At 44.0% G+C, this 23073-nt stretch overlaps 1 protein-coding gene across 6 annotated transcripts in view; it reads right to left on the reverse strand.

Annotated features, from left to right (window-relative positions):
• The window catches only part of LOC126982600 (protein gooseberry-neuro-like), a 58551-nt gene that overhangs the window by 19328 nt on the left and 16150 nt on the right, over positions 1-23073 (reverse strand). For 2 of the 6 annotated variants that reach the window (XM_050834783.1, XM_050834785.1), the window contains exon 3: positions 1071-1384. In XM_050834783.1, coding sequence (XP_050690740.1) covers positions 1071-1301 — 231 coding nt within the window. In that variant the 5' untranslated portion in view covers positions 1302-1384. Of the gene's footprint in view, positions 1-1070; positions 1403-4819; positions 5275-23073 lie in introns of those variants that run through there. The other 4 variants (XM_050834784.1, XM_050834786.1, XM_050834782.1 and 1 more) reach the window with 3 other exon arrangements.

The following is a 23073-nucleotide window of genomic DNA, read 5'->3' on the forward strand; positions in this document are numbered from 1 at the left end:
CGTTTATGGCTAATGGATTTATTGAGTCTATTCCTCTTTTAGACATTAATTAAGATTTGTCAAGTTCTCTCATCTATTTTTGGGATATTCTTTCAATTGTTAAATTTCAGGTTACTATATAAAAAAAATAATTTACCTATTACAATTATCCGACCTTTTCACCTTCTTTTCTCATGATTGATTCATTTCTATGTTGGTATCCACCACGATGGCAAATTATGCTGAGGATATCTTTGCTATTTCTACCTTGTTTAGCATGTCTATAGTTCCCCCCCGTTAATCCTTTCAAAGTCAGATATTTCAAAGAGAGTCAAGAAGCATAGTTGTCGCCAGGTTATTTAATGTTACAAAATAGGTAATAACGGCTCTGAGCTATGGTTTTACAGGCGATTATTTTAAGCTAGCGTCTGCGTAGAAATTACCACCACAACACAGGTAATAAGTACATGCGCTTGTGAATGTCCCTAGCCATTGGCACGCCTTATGTGCGTCACTTTACTGCATTCCTTCTCTCCATTTTCGTGGCCCTGCGGCGCCACTGGTGACCGTCAAGGACACAAGGTGGAGTCCCTCCCGGCGAAGGGAGCGACGGATGTGCATGCATGACAGGCGCTGAACTACATTTCTTGATTGCTGGATTCCCTCCCACCCTCGAGGTGAGAAGGATGTCGCTTATAGCGAGTTACTGTTCTTTTCTCTTCGTAATATGATCATGATGGCTTGTTTTGAGCCGAGATCTTGTCCTATTAAGTTATTACTCAGGACGAGTGGTGAGTCAACCAGAATTTCCGCCTCAACTTCCGTCCCATAGCGCGCCTCACACTCCCCCTCACTCGTCCACGCCACCCTGCACCTCACCTTCACGGCGCGTTTGGAGGCCAAAAATATATTTCATGTTTTTGCCTCAAAAAGGCAAAAAATCTTGACCAGATCATGTACATTTAACTTCGTGGCCATCAATGGAAATTTCAAATATGTATTTTATTGTTCACTGTCCTATCTGTTTTATCACAGCTGTGCACTGTTCTCTATCCTCCTCATCATCATCAACAAGGAAACCTGTATCTTACCTTAATGAGTCTGTCCCTGATTTCCCAGGAGAAGACGCCCGGATTCTCCTTCTTATAGTCGTCGATTCGCTTCTCGATGTCCGGCGTGGTCACCTTGGGCTTGGAGCCGCCGATGACGCCGGGCCGGATGGAGCCGGTCTCCTGGTAGCGGTTGAGGATCTTGGAGACGCAGCCGTGGGACACACGCAGCTGCCGCGAGATGACGCAGGGCCGCACGCCGGCCGCCGCCATCTCCACGATCTTGAGGCGGATGTGGTTGGGCAGCGGCCGCCCGTTGATGAACACGCCGCCCAGCTGGTTCACGCGGCCCTGACCTGTGGACACACCGCCAGCTGCGCTCAGAGTTAGGCAGTACAACACCCCCTCCGCCCCGCCCCTCCCACCTGCCCCACAGATGCACCGCCAACACTCCGGAGCCTCTACAGTGTGCTCCTTAGTATCAGTAAAACAGAAAAGGGAAGAGACAGTGAAACTCTTTTTTACAGAAAAATATCTTAAATACAACAAAAAAAAATGTACAAGAAATATTCATATCCATTACTTGACAGTAAGTCACACACACATACACACATATAAGATGAAGATCGAATATAACAATATATATATATATATATATATATATATATATATATATATATATATATATATATATATATATATATATATATATATATATATATATATATATATATATATATATATATATATATATATATATATATATATATATATATATATATATATATATATATATATATATATATATATATATATATATATATATATATATATATATATATATATATATATATATATATATATATATATATATATATATATATATATATATATATATATATATATATATATATATATATATATATATATATATATATATATATATATATATATATATATATATATATATATATATATATATATATATATATATATATATATATATATATATATATATATCTATATATATATACACACACACATAGACAGACAGATAGATAGATAGATTATAGATAAAATATAGGTGGTCTTTAAGATGAGTTCCTTGGCGCCTTGCCGCCGCCTGCAGGGCCACCCTACAGCTGCACCCTTGCCAGACTCCGGGCCGGACAGCGCTGACATTCACTTTCACGATGAGAAAGGTTTTGTTGCTGGACAAATCCGTCTAATTACTGAGCATCGTAAGGCCGAGACAGTGCTGCTGCCTAGAGCAGGCGGGTCAGGCAGTGACCAGGACACGCCGTGCCGCCGACACGCCGCTACCACTCAGGCCGGGATGAAATACGCCAGCCGGCTAGCTTTAATAACTCTGATGCTCCGACAAAATGCCTCATAGAGCTGTCACTCCCTATGTGGCCGCGGGGCTGAAGGGAAGGCGCCGCGCTGCCTGACGAGGCATTACCTCCGCCACTTCGCGCCGCCACCGCCGCTGCCATCAGTGTGTGCGGCGCCGACGCTTATCTGGCGACCCGCACCACCTGGCGACCCTCACCACCTGGCGGCCGGCACCACCTGACTACCGCGACGCACGGACACATTGTGACGAAGAGAGAGCAACAAGATTCCGGCAGCACTGAATGCAATATACACACACACTCTCTCTCTCTCTCTCTCTCTCTCTCTCTCTCTCTCTCTCTCTCTCTCTCTCTCTCTCTCTCTCTCTCTCTCTCTCTCTCTCTCTCTCTCTCTCTCTCTCTCTCTCTCTCTCTCTCTCTCTCTCTCTCTCTCTCTCTCTCTCTCTCTCTCTCTCTCTCTCTCTCTCTCTCTCTCTCTCTCTCTCGCTGTATATAAATCGAGATAAATAAATAGATGCAAAGAAACTGATCAACTGATTGCTCAACATATTGCTGTTTTTTATTTGTATATTTATTCACTCATTTATTAATTGGTCACTTAATATATCAAATAATCAATCAATATAAGAGAAGTAAAGCTACGTTTCAGAAAGCTGCGGTGACCTTAGGAACGTGTATGAGAAGGGCGAGCGGTCCATCAGTGAGCAGTAGGGTGAAGGAAGGGCAGCTCATACAGCCACAGCCAACGCCAACACTCCTCCGGGAATCACCAAGCACCTCACATTCACTACAAGCAGAACACCGCACACTACACTACAAACCACATACCACTCGTCACACACCATAAACCCCACCCCACATACCTCATACTACACAAACCACAGACCACCAAACCACCACACCTCACAAATCACAAACTAAACATCTTACACCACTCATCACATACTAAGGATTTCAAACCACTCATCACACACCACAAACCCCGCCAAACACCACACATTACACAACCTACATCACAAACCATATACCGCACATTACACTCCACAAGTCACACATCAAACACACACACACACACACACACACACACACACACACACACACACACACACACACACACACACACACACATACACACACACAAAAAAAAACTACGCATTGAACACTACATATCATACAAAACACATGATAAACCACACAGCACATCCCACATGCCTCTTCCTCACACACGCCACATCACACTGGTTGTCACATGAACCTTACGTTATTATCATCAGGATGTGTGTGAAAAAGACCGCACCAATATTCTTCACTCACAATTTGATCCTACTCATTTTACTTTTAATTTATATTTTTTCTGCACATTATTATCATACTTTGGGCAAGAGGAATGTTGATGCGGATGTTTAGTTGTTTATTTTTGTGTATGTTTTTGTGGTTGTGTTCGTGTGTTTGTCTGTCTGTCTGTTTGTTCGTTTGTTTGTTTGTTTGTGTGTGTGTGTATATGTGTGTGTGTGTGTGTGTGTGTGTGTGTGTGTGTGTGTGTGTGTGTGTGTGTGTGTGTGTGTGTGTGTGTGTGTGTGTAACTAAATCAGAGTTTGCGTGACGTTGTCCCACCTATCATTACCATCCGAAAAAAAATACACACACACACACACACACACACACACACACACACACAGTTTCCCAGAATAATAATAACAAGCCACGTAGAAAAATTGAGACCGAGTGACGGATCACCGTGATGGGCTGCATGATGACAGTGGTCGGCGGTGGCGACAATGCCACACGTCGTTCCTCCTGCCGCTGCTGTCCTGTCCGGGAGGGCGTAAACACCCTTCGCTGGCCGCTCGATGCTAGCCATTAGCCGCCCGCAGCCTTCGTCCGCCCTCACGCATGCGATCCACCGATTGTGTGTCAGAGGGCTCGAAGCGACGTCACTGTTTCCGTGAGGCGTGACTGACTGAGTGAGGGACTGACTAGCCATAACTGGCCACGCTTGAGGGCCTGGAGTGACGAGCACGGTCACGGTCGCGGACAAAATCACCGCAGGACGGTATACTGGCGATCTACACCCCCTCGACCCGCCGCGATCCACTGGTACGGCTACTAAGCACATATCTTACGGGCGAAACACACGGACCACGACAATGTGACGAATGACGGCGAGATTACATGAAAAGAAGAAATGAGCATTAACGGTCCTTGCCAGTTCTGTCGACTGAAAGGGAGTGAAGAAGATAACGGAGAGAAGTAAGGGGTTTAGTTTCAAGTCTCCATCGTCCGAATCGTATGTTTGGAAGAAGGAGAGAAGAAACCAGCTGTGTGAATGGTTGTTATTAATTGGAAAACTAAAGAGGTGGGCAAGGATGAGAAATTGGGACCATAACACAAGGCTCAGGCGTCCGAAGCCGCGGCGCAAGACAGTCCAAGACTCACCCTGGAACGGGTATCCTGAGAAGATGGGACGGATGGTCATGGCTGCAGCGGTGACTCCTTGCGCTGCGGAGACACAAAACTCCCTCCGCCGGGACGTGTGAGCGAGCACTTCCGAGGAACAACACCTGGTGACCCGTCAACGTCAACGAGCCTGGCACTGCCCACGAGGCCTTCGAAGGGCTACGCCACCCACAAACTCAGGTGTCAAACTACAAGGCGATACACTGGACCCACCACTTTTTGGCTTGCCGAGCCCCGCCCACCGGCCGCCAGCCTATTGGTGGGCGGCGCCAGCGGCGTCTTTGAAGGCGAGGCCCCGCGTGCTGGTTGGCCAGGTCGTCGGGGCGGTGATGGGCGGGGCGGGGCCACGGGCGGACACACTCGCCATCGACGTGGGGGGGCAGCCCGCCGCGCCGCCACATTCCTGCCGCTCGAAGGACTATGGATATGAACACAATTTATTCATGTAATTCCTTTGTTACTGTATTTTACTATTTAACCTTTAATCTTTCTTGACCTAATATACGATCTCTCGCTAAAATCAGATTACAATTTCCTTATGTAAAAATATAAGTTTTCCTCGAAAACCATATATTTTCCACTATGAGGAACTTTTCTTAAATGGACGACCGGCGCCTGTCAGAACGGCTGTGAGATATTTCCCGGGCTGTCGTAAGGTGCCGTGTTTGTGTGTGTGTTGGGGCGCCGCGGCGGACCACGGAGAAAGTGACCCACTCTGGGGGACTTCAGGGGAGCCATTTCGAGCATGTGGGAAGGAGAACCTCGGGAGGACTGGCAGGAACAAGGGGGCTGAAACAGACTCAAAAAAAGCAAGAAATGAAAAAAGACACAGCAGACTCAAGCAGACAAGGAAGAAATGGAAGAAATAAAAAACAGACAGAAAATGAGACGGGCAAAATTGGACCAATCAGATAAAATAGGTCCATTAAATATATGCAGGAGGAACATATTACACCAGACCTTTTATATGAAAATGAACTAAAACAGACCCACGCGGAATAAAGTCCACGCAGACCACACAGAAACGAGAATAACATAGAGAACCTAAACAAAACTTAAACCTTATTCTTTAATACACTTATATAAGGCCATGTTCAAATATAGAAGATTTAAAGTTTCATTGGCGAAGTTATTAATGAGTGATTGTTTTATCTATAATGAAATGGGGACAGTTCAATATTATCTCTGGTGTTCCGAAGATGTAAATACGTGGATATGAAAAACAAAAAATTGCGTTCATAAGTTTTTAAGACAAGAAAGTTGCTCTAAGTGGTGTGTTTTGTGTGAGTGTGTGTGTGTGTGACGACGATAGTTCAAGAAAGCGTTAGAACCAGACTGTGTACAGAGAAGTTTGAGGTGTTTGCTGCTTTATATTCACACTATAATATCAATAAAAGTACCAATAAATAAGCTTACAAACAGGTACAAAAAATAGTTAATCAACCAGTCATCAGACACTATCAAAGGGATCGTCATTCGCCTTCAGCAGCGATACGTGGATCACTACTTCTGCCTCACGCAAAGTTCTCTCCCTGAGCCTCAAGTCCGTTCCCTTCACGAGCGTTACGTGGACAACTATCTTACTGCCTCACGCAAAGTTCTCTCCCTGAGCCTCAAGTCCGTTCCCTTCACGAGCGTTACGTGGATAACTATCTTACTGCCTCACGCAAAGTTCTCTCCCTGAGCCTCAAGTCCGTTCCCTTCACGAGCGTTACGTGGATCACAACTAACTGCCTCACGCAAAGTTCAAGTCCGCCCCCTTCAAGAGGGTTACGTGGATCACTATTTACAGCCTCACGCAAATCTCTCTCTTTGCCTCAAGTCCCCTCTTCACCAGCGCCATGTGGATTACTACTTACCGCCTCACTCAAATTTCTCCTCGTCTACATAAAGTCTGGGCCCATGTTCTTAAACACTTCGACGCCCAAACACACACATTTGACGAGACTTTCATAGAAGTTTTGGGCATTTCCAAGGGTCGTTTGCTCATTCTTCAATATCATGAACGTGAAAAGACACTTATTAGAACCCGATTAACCTCCTTTTCAGCCTTTGGAAATAGTTTATGTGAGAATACTGACCCTGTCCTTTTCATCAGCGCCACGTGGGTCACTACTTACTGTCTCATCAAAATTCCTCATCCTGAGCCTTATAAGCAGGAGGCCTCGACACTCCTCCACTAACTTTACACTATTACGAACATGAGGCCGAAAAAATGACAATAAGAAAACGGAAAAATACCCTTAATCCGTCCACCGCAATTGAAGGTAGAAATGAGAAGAAAACAATACACAACAAAAACAAAAACATTATTCACTCACCTCAGACGGATAATATGAAAGTTGATAAAATAACGATAAACAAAATAGTATAAAAGGACCTTATTAAATAATCTCTCCCTTTAGTTTTTGTGTGGATTACAAAAAAGTGACCGTCATATGATTCACCTACACAGAGGAATGCAAAAGTTATACAACTAAAAACAGAAAAACAAGAGAAAACAATAAATTAAAAGAATGAACAATTGACCGCCACATACTAACAAAACCCACAAGAAAATACAGAGAAAAGAAAAGGAAACAGAAAACACTAAAATATTCAATGATCAACAAGCGGACAACGAACCTAGAAAAAATCAACTCCAGAAGATGCAAAAAAAAGGGTCAGGATATTTGTTGCACCTAAGGATTAACATCGGCGGCTTTGATTAAGACAGGTATATAATAATGCTTCACAGGTTTACTTCATCATCGAAAAACACACACTCAGGATATGTTAGAGTCTTGTAAAACATTAATACCACACACCTTCATCCTACTCAACCAGCATGCACGCGCGCACTCACACACGCACACACAAAAAAAATACAATCGCGTGAACAAAGAAATAAAAAATACATGCAATTACGGTCAAATACACACACAAATCACGCTATATCCTCACAAAAAATCTTACACACACACACACACACACACACACACACACACACACACACCACCCAACAGTCATGCAATACAGGCTCAGCAACAATGATGGAATACTTGTTTTTTTGCATATTTAAACTTTTTTTCTACGGATGCAGGGAAAATAGAAGAGAGGAATGAGGAAGTCGAGAGTGATGATGATGAGGAGGAGGAAGAAGATGTGGAGGAAGAAATACGAATAAATGAAAGAGAGACGGAGAGACAGAAAAGGAGAAAGAAAACAAAAAAATAGTAAATAAAGAAAAGAGAAAGAAAACTAAAATAAGGAAAAAACATAATTAGAGGAAAACAGAAATAGGAAAAGAGAAAACAATAGTGAATGAAGTAACGAGGGACAAAAAAAAAAAAACGGAAAGAAACAAAGGCATGACTAAATAGATAGAAAGACCGAATATAAAAATCTACATAAACGCAATGAAACTCGTACACTCAGAAACACTCAGGAGGAGAAGAAAGATGAAGACCAGGACGAGGAAAAGGAAGAAGAGAGGTAGGAGGAGGAGGAGGAGGAGAGGTGGAGTGAACATCCTCGCTAATACTAACTCACAAACACGTACTACAAGTTGGCGCTTAAATCAGATTCGTCCATTGACAGGCGTAGCGGCGCATTTCACAGAGGGCGTGATCGCTTCGAGGTGTCCTATGGCCCGTTAATAGGCAGGGTGTGCGGGGCTTTGTGTGCCAGAGTGTCACGCTATCACGTTAGGCTCAGGCGGTGGGCGGCGAAGAGGCGGTATGGCACACTCAAGACGTCACATTATCTTTCTGCTTTTTATGGTACAAGAAACAAGACAAGAAAAGAAATAGAAGCCTTCAAAACGATACTCAATAGAATAAGGAGGCAGTGGAGGAAACCGAAGTGCACTGATCAAATCAAGGCCCATGTTCTCAGACGCTTTCGGCTCTCATAAGAAACACCTCCAAAGGCCTCAGAGGAGATTAGTCGGGTTCTCAAGAGTGTTTTCACTTTCATGGTGAAGTCTGACTATCCTTAGGGTTACTATAAACTACCCATGGAAGTATTCACAACCTCTACGAAGGCCTTACCAAATGTAGGTGTGTGTGCCCCGAAATGTTTGAGAATTTGTAGAGTTTGAGAGTTTGAGAAAGAGTAAAAAAAATAATAAAAAACTAAATGAATAATGGAAGGTAAAAGAATAAGGAGATAAAGTAAGAATAAAAGAAAATATATAATTAGAAGAAAAATAAAAGCAGGGAAAGAGAAGGAAAATTGAGGGAAGAAAAGATGCATTAATAAAAATATGAGCTGAAAAGAAAACTGAAAAGAAAAAGATAGGTAGAAATAATTAATAAAAAAAATCACATACATGGAGTTTATTTAAAAAGGAAGAAAATAACTAACAGGAAATGGGCAACAGCAACAACCCAGCCACTAATCAACAGCAGCGAGAACAAAGACCACTACAGCAGATAACGGCAACCCCGACAATGACACCTTATCTTCTGCATGTATACCTGGCGAGCACCTTCGTCCGCCCTTCCTCTACCTGTCCCTTCACCTTTGCCTCGTACGTGTCCCTTTGCATTCACGAACACGGACCCAACACGGATGACTAAATAAGGACATTGGTGTGTGCTTGCTACTCTTTATTTCTTCCATCCTTTCCTCTCTATTTGTCCTTGTATACGTTTGTTTTATATGCCTTGAGAGAACCCATAAACAGCAGATAACCTTGATAATTATTATATCCGAAGAAACGTTACTGTGAACATCTACGCCGATGTAAGAGAACAAGAACACTAAAAACACAGAAATCTATCTTTTAGTTCTTGGGAGTCGATACAAGGGGAATCCAACACCATTAGTAAGTCAACTCAAGCCTCCCGTCTTATCCAAGCATGTACACGACTCTATACGACCAAAGACTATAAACGATTTACCATTATCTATTTTACCGTACTCCATTTTTATGCCTCAGTTCAATAAAGAGATGATTGCTAATTCGAGCGGTGCATATGATTGGCAAGCATGTACTACAGATAGATGACGGTATTAAGTGGGGTTTAGTGGTTCATACCAAACCTCCTTGGTTCATACTTATGCCAAACTTCATATTATTTTCTAAAGTTTTAATTTACTTTTACGTGTACCGGACAGCATCCCTGCTTTGAATAACATAGGCCCGATCTTTGGAATGATTATATAATATGGTAACGGAATGATTACAGCACCAGGAAACGCACGATTATTTGGAATAACATGAAATTACTTTTAATCCATGAAAATCCCGACTAATAATTTTGAAATGTCGTATGTTTGGAACCAATATTCACCTATCCATTGATCTATCTATTTATCGATGTATCCAGCTCTCTATCTACCCATCTACCTATCTCATCCATATATCTATCTACATAACTTTATAAACAACCACTACAAAAAAACACACAACAGTAGCAGGAAGGGCTGGACAAACGCTTGTGTAAGAAGAAAAAAATCTCGCATAAACATGTATGGTAAGAAAATTATTTTGGTGACGGCTTTAACGATTCACCACAGGCAATTTCTGGCCGTAATGACCATAATGACCGCCGAAGAGTTTTATAGTGCAAGAACCAGGTTTACGAGAGCCATTCCAGGAGGGCGTGGAGTAGGGAGGCTGCTGGCATGAATGGGTCAGACTCTCATTCACTCCGGTGCAAGGTGACTCTCCCATGCAACTCATTCAGCCCAAAACTCGTGCACGCTGTATGCCACTCCCTGATCACGACTCCACTACACTCGTAACGTAACAGACATGCTCACTGTCACACACACACACACACACACACACACACACACACACAAACACACACACAGTGACGGATAGGGTTCATGCAGACAAAATCACTCTCGCACTCCGCCACACGCCACCCGCCAGGCAGCAAGCTCTGGGTGGGCGGCCGTCCAGCGACATTCCTGCAGGACTAAGCCATGACAACAACACGCGAGGGAACACAGACAGATGGAGAAACAGATGGAGAAACATACATAGATAGGAAAGAGAAATACACCGAAGGAACATAGACAGAACACTAAAAGATTAATACAGACAGACAGAGGAGCAGATGAAGAAACATACAGAAGAAGATGAAGACAGGCAGACAGACAGATCAAATGAGGAAATGTAGACAGAAGACTATAGAAGAGGAACACAGCCACATAGATGTTTACATGAACGAACATACACAGAGGTAATAGAGGAAGACAGGCAGACAAAAAAATACACGAAGGAACATAGACAGAGCACTAGAAAACAGGTTAACAGACAGACAGATAGGAAACATGGACAGGAAACTAAGATAAAGAAAAGGAGATATCAAATGAAGGAGAATGGACAGAATATTACAAGATCAAGAAGCGTCCTGCCTATTTGTCTGTCTGTCTCACACACACACACACACACACACACACACACACACACACACACACACACACACACACACACACCTCCCTCGCCACGCCTTCGTCCCTTCGTCAGAAAAAAAGTGTCATAAGGTGGAATTAATGTCAGCCAACCGCCCAACCAACCCTCGCCTCTTCCTTCCTCTTGTTGATCCTTCTGCCCCTTCCCCCCACCCCCCTCATGTCCTTTTTTTTATATTTTCCTCCCTCTCTTCCTCCTTTCCCTCCCTCTCTCTGTATATTTCGTTTCCTCCACTTTTTTTCATATTTTCCTCTTCCTCCTTCTCGTTCTCGGTATGTAGTTTTCCTCCCCGTCATTTTCTTATTTTCCTCCCTCTCTTCTTCCTTCTCTCTCTCCGTATCTATGTAGTTTCCTCCATATTTTTTTCCTCCCTCTCCTATTTTTCCTTTTATCTGTCTATCTCTAACTTCCACACTTTCAGAATTTCCTTTTTCTTTATTCCTCGTCTTCTTCTGTATTGGTTTTCTTCATATTTTCCTTTATCCCCTCTTCCTCTTTTTCCTTTGTATCTGTTTTTCCTCATATTTTCCTTCCTCTTCTCTCTCCCCCCGTTTTTTTCCTATGTACCTAGTTTTCTTCTTACTGCAGCTATGTTTATTTATTTTTTTCTGCCACAGTGGAGACGAATAGAGAAGGTGGAGAAGAATCTAGGAGGGAGGAGGAGGAGGAGGGAAAAGAGAGAGTTTCGCTGACAAGGACTCCGGAAAGGCGTTCGAGCCTGAGAAAGGGAACGACAGAGCTTACGAGGAGGAGAACGGGAAGGAAGGTGATTTTACTACGGGAAAGAGGGAACGAAGGAAACATAGGAAGAGACGAGGAAGAGGAAGATGAGGAGGAGGAGGAAGAGGAGAAAAATGGGTGCAGCAAGCCAAGGAGTCTACGCTTCTTCTAACCACTCAAGATTTTTTTTTTTCCAATTTTTTTTTCATGTTCTTTTTTTTAGAGCTTATCCAACCGGAAGTTAACTCCGCCATCAATTTTACGGTCTTATTTTTCTCCCTTCTCCCTTTCTTTCCCCATTCTCTTCCTTCCTTCTCTGTCACCTTGGCGTCTTGCAGCAGTGTCGTGTGTTTATCTGTGGTCCTAGGGTGGCCAGAGGAGGGAGGTGTGTAGAGTTCCGTGAAAAGGGACGCAGTTTAGGCTCACGTTGTAAACGATTTTAACAAGGTCGTTAAGAAGTGATCGCTAGGAAATGATGATGATGCATGATGATGATGATGATGATGATGATGATAATGATAAAGTAGAAAAGGAAGAAGAAAAATATGATGATGATGATGAAGATTAAAGCTGAAGAAAAAGATAATAATTAGGAAATTAAAAATAATTAAGGTAATGATAATAACGATAAAGAAGACAATGATGATGATGATGATGATGATGATGATATGATGATGATGATGATGATGATGATGATGATGATAATAATAATAATAATAATAATAATAATAATAATAATAATAATAATAATAATAATAATAATAATAATAATAATAATAATAATAATAATAATAATAATAATAATAATAATAATAATAATAATAATAATAATAATAATAATAATAATAATAATAATAATAATAATAATAAGAAGAAGAAGAAGAAGAAGAAGAAGAAGAAGAAGAAAGAAGAAGAAGAAGAAAAAGAATGTAAATAATAATATATGTACATAGTTGTTGTAGACATTTCTGTACTAGTGGCAATCTGCTTAAAAGGTCCAAATATACCTAAATAATTTTCAGTATATCCGGAACCGAAATCCGCCATGAATATATTTCTATGGTGTCGATAAGAATAAAAAGTAGCAAACTATATATGAAAAAAGGATTTAAAGAGTTCTTGGGACGGAGAGGATTAAATTTGGCGGAATTACTAAAACTGTAAAGAATTAAATTCCCGCCCTCGCGATGTGTGAAGTGTAGTTTACTAAGCCCGGGGAAATGACATGCCCGCCGCACCGTGCCCACGACCTCTGCAAATCCCATTAAGGGCAGGTGACGCCGGATTCAAAGCCTCTCGATTGTATCATTGAAATCTCCTTCCCATCTCCCTTCCCTTTGTTTATACTCAGAATGCGTCCAATCTCAGCTTACTCCTCCCCTTCCCTCTCCTGCCCCTCCCACTCTTCCTCCTCCCCCTATTTCTCTTCCTCCTCAAGGGCAGGGATTAGTGTCACGAGGAGCCACAGGGGGGATTAATTTGTCTGTGGCTGAGGGACGTGGAGAGGGGATTAGCGGGATTAAGGAGTGTGATGGCCGCGGTGATGGGCAGCAGGGGGCGGGGCGCGGGCGGTGGCGGTGGGCGCTGCTTCAGTACCCCCTGACATGTACACGTTTTCTAGATTAAGGCGATTACAGTGTTTATTTGTGTGTGTGTGTGCGTGTGTGTGTGCGTGTGTGTGTGTGTGTGTGTGTGTGTGTGTGTGTGTGTGTGTGTGTTTGTGTGTGTGTGTGTGTGTCAGGGGCGCCCACCTACTGCCGCGCGTCGTCTCAATCTCGGTGACCGCGTAATTAATCCCGTCCCTGGAGGCTTGGAGGGAGGCAGGAGGGACAGGGGAGGAGCGGAGAGAAGGAGGGAGGGAAGGGGAAGGAAGGGAGGGAGAGAAGGAGGGAGGAAAAGTTGAAGGAAGGGAGGGAGGGAGGAGGAGCAAAGAGAATAGAGAAAATTAGGTAGGAGCAAAGAGAAGGATGAGAGAAAGGAGGGTGATGACAAGGAAGAGGAAGAGAAAGGAGTGGAGAGAGGAAAACAGGAGCAAAGAGGAGGATGAAAGAAAGAAGGGCAGTGACAAGGAAGAGGAAGAAGAGGAAGAAAGGAGTGGAGAGAGAAAAACAGGAGCAAAGAGAAAGAAGAAGGATAGAAGGACGCGACGAGGACGGTGAAAAGGAAGAGGAAGAGGAAGAGAAAGGAGCGGAGAGGCAAAATAACATGAAAAATTGAAAACAAAACGAGAAAAGGAGAATGAATGAGGAGCAAAGAGAAGTGAAGAGGAAATTAAGTAGGAGGAAAGAGTAGGAGGAAGGAAGGAAGAAGGACGTGACGAAGATTGCGAAAATGAAAAGAGGAAGGTTAAGGAAAGAGGAATAATAACAGGAAAGAGTGAAAATGAAGGGAGAAAAGGGAGGAGAGCGGAAGAAAGGAGGAAGAAGAGGGAGGAGGAGAAAGACAGGGAAGAAAGGCTGGAAGGAAGAAAGAGGGAAGAAAGGTGATGGAATGGACAAGCGAGGGACAAGAGACCACCACCAGAAGAAGGAAAAGGAGGAGGAGGAGGAGGAGGAGGAGGAGGAGGTCTCAGGGGAACATCTCGGTGGGCGGAGAGCTGTGAAGGGCAGTGATCAAGCGAGAGATGATGGGCCGAATGATGGGCCAAAAACTTCATCTCGTTAATGGAAATTGGGAGACTGGCGCTGGAGGTGGTGGTGGTGGTGGTGGTGGTGGTCTAGTGGTGAATGATGTTGTAGTGGTAGTGGCGGCAAGGAAGACAGCGATGGAGACGAAATTAACAGCTGTGGTGGTATTTGACGTTTCTGTTGCTAAGTACATAAATATATTCCGATGTCCACGTTGAATGTTTACCAGGTTAAGCAAGGTGGTGATACAGGTGTGCAAAGATTATTAATGGTTGCAATAATAATCAAACAAACATGTCTTGACAATTTTTGCCTGTCTGTATGTTTCTTTCTATCCGTCTGTCTGTCTATCTGTCTAATTAGTTGTAAGTCTTTTTTAATCTCTCTCAGTGACGAGTGGGCGTGACGGATGAGTGGATGCGTCATGGAGGGGTATGTGGGTTGCGGGTGGATGGGATGAGTGTGCAGCGGACTGTGTATAAGTGGACAGATGGATATGGGTGCAGCATAGGTAAAAATAGGCTATAGGGAAGTGGATAGGTGGTGGGGGGAAGGATGGGTGGAGGTGGTGGGTGGGATAAGTAGCCGAGATGGGTGGAGAAAGACTGTTAGGTGTGATGGTTGGATAATGGGTGGAAGTGGAGAGTAGATAGATTGAAGTGGAAGGGATGAGTGAAGGTAGATTGTGGATTTGTGGAGGTGGGCGGGCGAGTGGAGATGGGTGGGATGAGAAGGTAAATTGGAGGGTGGAGGTGGGACGGTGGATGGAGGAGGGGAAGTATGATTGGGTAGGACGGGTGAAAATGGTAGTGGAGAGGTAAGTATGGGGGTAATAAGTGGGGTGGGCGGTGGACAGGTGGAGGTGGGGGATGAGTGGGCATTACGGGTGGAAATGGTAGTGGAGAGGTGAATATAGGCGTGATAAGTGGAGGTGAGCTGTGGGTAGGTGGAGGTGGGTGGGACGGACGGAGGGGACAGGCCGGTGGAAGGGCAGTGAGTGGGTGGTGGTTGGTGTAGATGGGAGGTGGTAGTGGTGGGTGTGGGCGGGCAGTGGCGAGAGGTGGTGGGATGGATGGGTGGGAAGTGGTGGGAGTAGTGGGCAGTGGATGGTGGAGGTGGTTGGGTTAGGTGTGGATGGACAGTAATTTGTGGTGGTGGGTGGTGGTGGTGGGGGCAGTGGGTGAAGGGGTGGGTGGTGGGTGTGGGTGGACGACTCGCCTTGACACCCCATAACTGTGACTGACTGTGACGACGTGTTTTCTTTCGCCGCCGTGACTTGCTCGTTCGGGGAGAGGCGTTCTGAAGGACTGGAATATTAGCTCTGACACACACACAAAAAAAAAAAAAATAAATAAATAAATAAATAAATAAATAAAATAAAAATACATGATCTCGTACATATACACGAGATCATATACTTACATTCACCCTTAATTTAAATGAATACAGACACACAGACAAACAGATAGACAAACTCACCCCCCTCCCTCCTTTCATACAAACACATACACACACTTCCACATAGAATATTATTTCCAACTTTTTTTTTTCAGTACAGTTCCAAATAACAGCAACAAAAATAATACGAACAATAATAATAATAATAATAATAATAATAATAATAATAATAATAATAATAATAATAATAATAATAATAATAATAATAATAATAATAATGTGCCGCCTCCACGTCCATGCTCTGTTTGTACACGAAATCTTCCCTCGTCTAATCCTTTTAAGAGATAATGAGCTGGTGGGAATTCCCGGTTAATTGGGCCGAAGTAGTGATCAGTAGATAAATCCTCCGAGACAAGGCGACGGAAGCGAGGCGGGGAGGGAGGGAGGAAGGGAGGGAAGAAAGAGGAAACGGGGAAGGAAAGGAGGAAGGAAGAGGAATGAGGATCAGGGGAAAGGAGAGGAGGTAGGGAGAGAAAGGGAAAGAGGGGAAAGGAGAGAAGGGAGAGAAAGGGGAAGAGGGGAAGGGAGAGAAAGGGGAAGAGGGGAAGGGAGAGAAGGAAGGGAGAGAAATAGGTAGAGTGGAAAGGAGAGGAGAAAGGGAGAGAAAGGGGAATAAGGAAAAGGAGAGAAGGAAGGGAGAGAAAGGGGAAGAGGGGAAAGGAGAAGGAAGGGAGAGAAAGGGGAAGAGTGGAAAGGAGAGGAGGCAGGGAGAGAAAGGGGAATAAGGAAAAGGAGAGAAGGAAGGGAGAAAAATGGGAAGAGGGGAAAGGAGAAGGAAGGGAGAGAAAGGGGAAGAGGGGAAAGGAGAAGGAAGGGAGAGAAAGGGGAAGAGTGAAAAGGAGAGGAGGACGGGAGAAAAAGGGGAATAGGGAAAAGGTAAAGGAAGGGAGAGAAAGGGGAAGAGTGGAAAGGAGAAGGAAGGGAGAGAAATGGGAAGAGGGGAAAGGAGAAGGAAGGGAGAAAAATGGGAAGAGGGGAAAGGAGAAGGAAGGGAGAGACAGGGAAGAAGGGAAAGGAGAGAAGGAAAAAAGAGAAACGGGGAGAGGAAAGAGGCGGAGGGAGGGAGAGAAACGGAAAGAAGGGAAAGGAGAGGAGGAAGGGAGAGAAACGGGAAGAAGGGAAAGGAGAGAAGGAAAACAGAGAAACGGGAAGAGGAAAGAGGCGGAGGGAGGGAGAGAAACGGAAAGAAGGGAAAGGAGAGGAGGAAGGGAGAGAAACGGGAAGAAGGGAAAGGAGAGAAGGAAAAAAGAGAAACGGGAAGAGGAAAGAGGCAGAGGGAAATTAGAATAATGGAAGGAGATAAATACAGAAGGAAACTGAAATGAGGAAAATGAAGATGTGTAGTTTAGTTTTATTGTTATCTTCCAATATGAGAAACAAATTAAATAGTGACGTAATTTTTTCCTTAGTCTTTCTAATGATATCTGGAAATGTCCGGTTATGCCCCAACATATCCACATTTTCCTCCTCCTCCTCCTCCTCCTGGGGGCTTCGTGGTGCAGTGGTTAGCACACTCGGCTCACAATCGAGAGAGCCTGAGTTCGATTCCCGGGCGGAGTGGAAAAATTTGGGCAGCTTTTCCGATACCCTACGCCCCTGTCCACCCAGCAGTGAATGGGTACCAGGTATTAATCGGGGGTTGTGTCCCGTCGCCTGGGGTCTGTTCCCTTCTCCTATAATTCCTTCCCCCTTCTGTCTCTCTCCGGCATATGACCAAAGATGTTGCGCCGACTAAACGAAATTTTCCAACTTTTCCTCCTCCTCCTCCTCCTCCTAAGTCATCTCCTCTTCCACCATAACCACGCTCTCTTTCTTTTCTCCTCTTTTCTCTCCTCCTCAACCCATTCCTAAACTACCTCTTCTTCCACAATCACCACCCCATTCTTTTTCTCCTTCTCCATTACCACTACCACCCTCTCCACCTCCACCCCACCCTTTCTTTCACCACCTTCTCCTCCACCACCCGTTCCTCCTCCACTGCTTCTTTGCTACCAACACCATCATCACCTTCTCCTCCTCCTCCGCCTCCCCCGCCGCCGGCACAGGACCACCAGCACGGAGGCTCGCTGTTCATTGGCCGGCCTTTCAATAATGCTTGTGGGACATTAGGGCCGCTCCATTAGACGCCTTTTTATTAACACACTAATCCCTCTGATCCAGACTGACAGCCGCTGACACTGACGCGGGCCGGGGGAGGAGGGAGGCAGGGAAGGAGGGGGTGGGACGTAGGTGCCGGCGGAGAATAGAGAAGCAGAGAGGGGCGCGAAAGAATAGTAAGGTGTCGGGGTTTGGGTGGCCATAATGGAGGTGGAGAGAGGAACAAACAAGCGCGCTGGAATGAGGGAGCGCGCGGGGGAGGATTACTGTAAGCCGATACGTGGAGGAAATGATACGAGCGGAGATACAAAGCGGTACAAAAGTGTCAATCTGTGCGTTAGTGAGGCGGGAACTTACCGAAAGGATGGCGGCTGTTTTCCATGAGCCGATTGACGGAGGAAGTGATATGAGCGGAGATACAAAGCGAGACAAAGCAGGCAATCGGAGTGTTAGTGTGCCAGTAACTTCCCGAGAGAATGGAGACTTTCTCATAAGCTGAATCACGGGAGAGGTGAGAGCGAAGATACAAAGGGAGGAGGTGATACAAACGGAGGTATAAAGCGAGACAAAGCAGGCAATCGGAGTGTTAGTGTGCCAGTAACTTCCCGAGAGAATGGAGACTCTTTCTCATAAGCCGAATCACGGGAGAGGTGAGAGCGAAGATACAAAGGGAGGAGGTGATACAAACGGAGGTATAAAGCCAGACAAAAGTGGCAATCTGTAGGTTAGTGTGGCGATGATAACTTCCCGAGAGAATGGTGACTTTCTTCGATAAGCCGATTCACGGGAGAGGTGATACGAGCGAAGATACAAAGGAAGGAAGTGATACAGACGGAGGTATAAAGCGAAACGAAAGTGGCAATCTGTAGGTTAGTGTGACGATAATAACTTCCCGAGAGAATGGTGACTTTGTTCCATAAGCCGATTCACGGACAAAGCAAGACAAAGCAGGCAATGGGCGTGTTGGTGTGGCGATAACTTCCAGGGTGAAGGGCTACTCTCTTCCATGAGCCGATGCACAGGGAAAGGGATTCAAGCTGAGATACAAAGCGGGACAAAAGTGTCAATCTGTATGTTAGTGAGGCGAGAACTCTCCGAAATAATGGCGGTAAGCACTGAAGGGAAACAACCAAGATGTTCACCGCAGCGGGTTGACCATCACGCCGCCTGGCCCTTGGTGCACGAATCCCAATTTCATTTCCAAAAGGAATCAGAACTTGTGGATGAATGACGAAACTAAAGAAGAGGCTTGAAAAGAGGTATTCGATAGCGGAGGGGTGAGAGGGTCAACACAAGGGCATAGTCTAATTTCCGCTGTGCCTCGATCGTATGCTCCTGAAGTGACCCGCACACACATTGAGAAGGGAGCACCCCAGAGCCTACCCGAGAGATATATATGAATAGACAGACTAGATTCTGTAGTGTTTGACGGTTCAGCAGACCACGGTTGACGGTGAGTGACACGTCAAGGACAGAGACGCCATCTACTTGTTTTCTTTTCGTTACTACTATAAAAGGTGCAGGGCAAAGCACTTATCAGTTTCCTTGAGGACTAAAACTGGTGGCCGGCTTGGTGGCACGCAAGGCTTAAGATCCTGTTTGCTTGATTGATGTTATACCGCTGCCAAGTGTGGGTTCCTAAAAAGCAAGTTGGTGGGTTATCTTCTGCCACATAAGAGTGCTCCAGAAAAAAACATCAGACCATCAGGACTAACGTATGAATGAATGAGGAGTTTTTCGTTGTTGTTGTTATTTTTACTTTGATTTTGTTGTTAATTTTGTTACTGATATTGTTGTTATTGTTGTTGTTGCTGGCTCCCGACAACTCTCTCTCTCTCTCTCTCTCTCTCTCTCTCTCTCTCTCTCTCTCTCTCTCTCCACGATGAACAGCCCCCACACAGCGCTGTCCCTAGGGTCCGCCCCCCTTCGCCCCCCGCGGTGACCCCCTCTGTGACCTCCCTGTTGTGCCTACTGTCCGAGGCATGGCCGAGGAGTGAGCGAGGGTCAGGTCATGTCTTCTAATGACCCCAAATGACCCACGCCCGTGACCCGCCGATGACAGTGTTTGACCTGCCGCCAGGGGTGAAGGGAGGGAGAGGAGTAGAGGAGGATGAGGATGGGAGGAGTGGAGGAAAGGGAAGGGTAGGTTAGAGGAGAGGAAGGAAGGAACGGCAGGGGAAAGGAACAGAAAAGGGAGAGGAAGGGGAAGAGAGGATAGGGAGGGGAGGAAGTGGAAGGATGGGAAGGGTATATTTGAGCAGAGGAAGGGGATGGGACTGAAAGAGAGGGAAGAGTAAGGAATAGAAGAGCACGGAAGGAGGTAGGAATAGAAAAGGGAGATGAGGAGGAAAAGAGGCAAGGGGAGGAGAGGAAGTGCAAGGATGGAAAGGACATGTTAGAGTAGAGGAAGGGGATGGGATGAATAGTGAAAAGAAAGGGAAAGAATAGAAGGAAACGGATTGAAAGGGGAATAGGAAAGGGAGAAGAGGGATAGGAGAGGAAAGAAGAGGGGTTATAAGGATAGGGGAGGGAGAGAGCTCTGATTTACTGTGGTAGCGTTGCTATGATTGTGGAATGGATAGTATAGGTGGTGGTGGTGCCGCTGATAGTAACAACAACAACAACAACAGAAAGAAAACAGCAACAAAGCACAAAAAAAAAATGAGAATGAACACAATTGGAAAACAACAACAATGCAGCATTCAGAGTAATAACAACAACAACAACAACAATAATAATAATAATAATAATAATAATAATAATAATAATAATAATAATAATAATAATAATAATAATAATAATAATAATAATAATAATAATAACAACAACAACAATAACAACAACAAAGGTAATAAGCAGGTAATCACGCCGCCGCCTCATCACTCCTCTTGTCACCTGGATCGACCTTCCCCTCGCCCTAATGACCACCACGAGACACCTGGGGGGAGGAGGAGGAGGAGGAGGAGGAGGAGATGAAATAAGACCCATTTTTGGAAGCATTTACATCTTTCTTTTCTCTCCTTTCCATCATTTTTTTCCTGCTTCTTCCTATTAATTTCTACCATCTTCCCTTGCTTATTTCTTTCTATCTTCCTTCTTTCCTCCCTTCTTGTCTTTTTTCTTACTTGCTTTCTATTTCCTTCGCTTCCTTCCCTTCTTTACTTCTTTCCTCGTGTATTTCTTTATTCTCTCCTCCCTGCAATTCTTCCTCCCTTTCCTACCTTCTTTCCATCTTATCTTCCTTACCATGCTTCCCTCTTCTTTTCCTTCTTTACTCCCTTCCTCCCTTGCATCCTTTCTTTCCGTCTTTCCTTTCCTTTCTCCCTATCCTCTTTCCATCCTTAAATCCTTCCTTCCTTCCCTTTCTCCTTCCCTCCTTTCCTCCCCTTTCCAAAATAAAGCATGTGATGTATTCATGGCCATTAATTGAATCGTCGGACCTTAAGTTCACCAAATAGCCCTTTACATGCCTCCCTTTTACCATAATTATCCTCCTCCTCCTCCTCCTCCTCCTCCTCCTCCCTCTCCTCCTCTAAATCAGCTCTTCCTCACCACCCATCACCATCACCTCCATCATTCATCCTTCACACCCTCCCCTCCTCCTGGGCTCTTCTCCCCTTCCCTCCTCTCCTTCACCATTCCCTCCCTCCCTTCAATCACTCATCTCCCTCTATCACTCATTCTTCAAAGTCTCCCTTCCTCCCTCTCCCTGACTCTATTCCTCTTCCTCATCCATCGCTCTTCCTTCACCTCTATTCACTATTACCCATTCTATTTTTATCTTTAACAAGTTGTCTTCTTTCTTGTCTTTTTCTTATTTCAACCTGACTCAAATTCTGTCTTTTCTCCTTTTGTCCTGTTTCTTAGTTCCCCCTTCTCCACTATCGCTCTTCTTTCACTTTCATTCACTTTTACCCATTTTATTTTTATCTTCCCTTGATCAGCTGTTCTCTTTCTCGTCTTTTTCTTATTTCAATCTGACTCAACTTCTGTTTTTTATCTTTTTTGTCTTGCTTCTTAGTTTGTTGTCGTGTTGTTCTCTTTCTTGTTATTTTCTTATTTCAGCGTGACTCAAATTATTTCTTCTTTCTTCTTGTCTTATATCTTAGTCTGTTTTCGTATGTCACCGCGATTTATCCCCCATTGTATATATTTTTTTCATCTGTGGATATTTCTTTCATCTCTTTTTTCGGTATAAGAGGAGTTACTGAGAAGGAAACTTTTTTTTTTTTTTACAGTAAGGGAAGAAACTCAAGGACAAATATAAATAAATACTAAAAAGCCTGCTGGCACTTCTCCTATAAAAGAAAGTGAAGGAGTGGCCGAAAAGGAGAGGTCAATTTCGGATGGAGAGGTGCATGGTGTATGACGGAGACAAATGGAAAGCATCATTGAACATCGAAACTCATAACATATATAAAGAAAACTGAAGCAAATGGATGACGATTACTCCTTACTGCCGCATTGAAATCAGAGTAAGGGTAAAAAGAAATGAAAAAGATTATGTACGCAATTCTGGCCCCCCAAAAATGTATAGAAAGATTAAGACACCAAAAGATCACCAATATTATCATCATCATCATCATCATCATCATCATCATCAATTAATGGTATTATGTTCATTGAGGTGCTTTAATGCTCCCTTCCTGAAAGAATATATTTTACACAATGTTTTCTTTTTTCCCCTTTTTCCTTTCTTTAAATTGTTTTTTTTTTATTATTTCAAAATTCATCTTCTAACATAGCACACGTATGCTAATTTATATTCCTAATTCCTCTCTTTCTTCCTCTATTTTTCTTCATCCCATTCTCTCCCACGCATGTTCATTCATCTTTTCACGTAAAACACACGTATCTCAATTACTCATTTTCCTCCCTCCTCTTTTTCCTCTCTTTTTAATCTTCATCACTTTCTCTTT

Source organism: Eriocheir sinensis, chromosome 51 (genome assembly GCF_024679095.1).
Source record: "Eriocheir sinensis breed Jianghai 21 chromosome 51, ASM2467909v1, whole genome shotgun sequence".
Lineage (NCBI taxonomy): Eukaryota > Metazoa > Arthropoda > Malacostraca > Decapoda > Varunidae > Eriocheir > Eriocheir sinensis.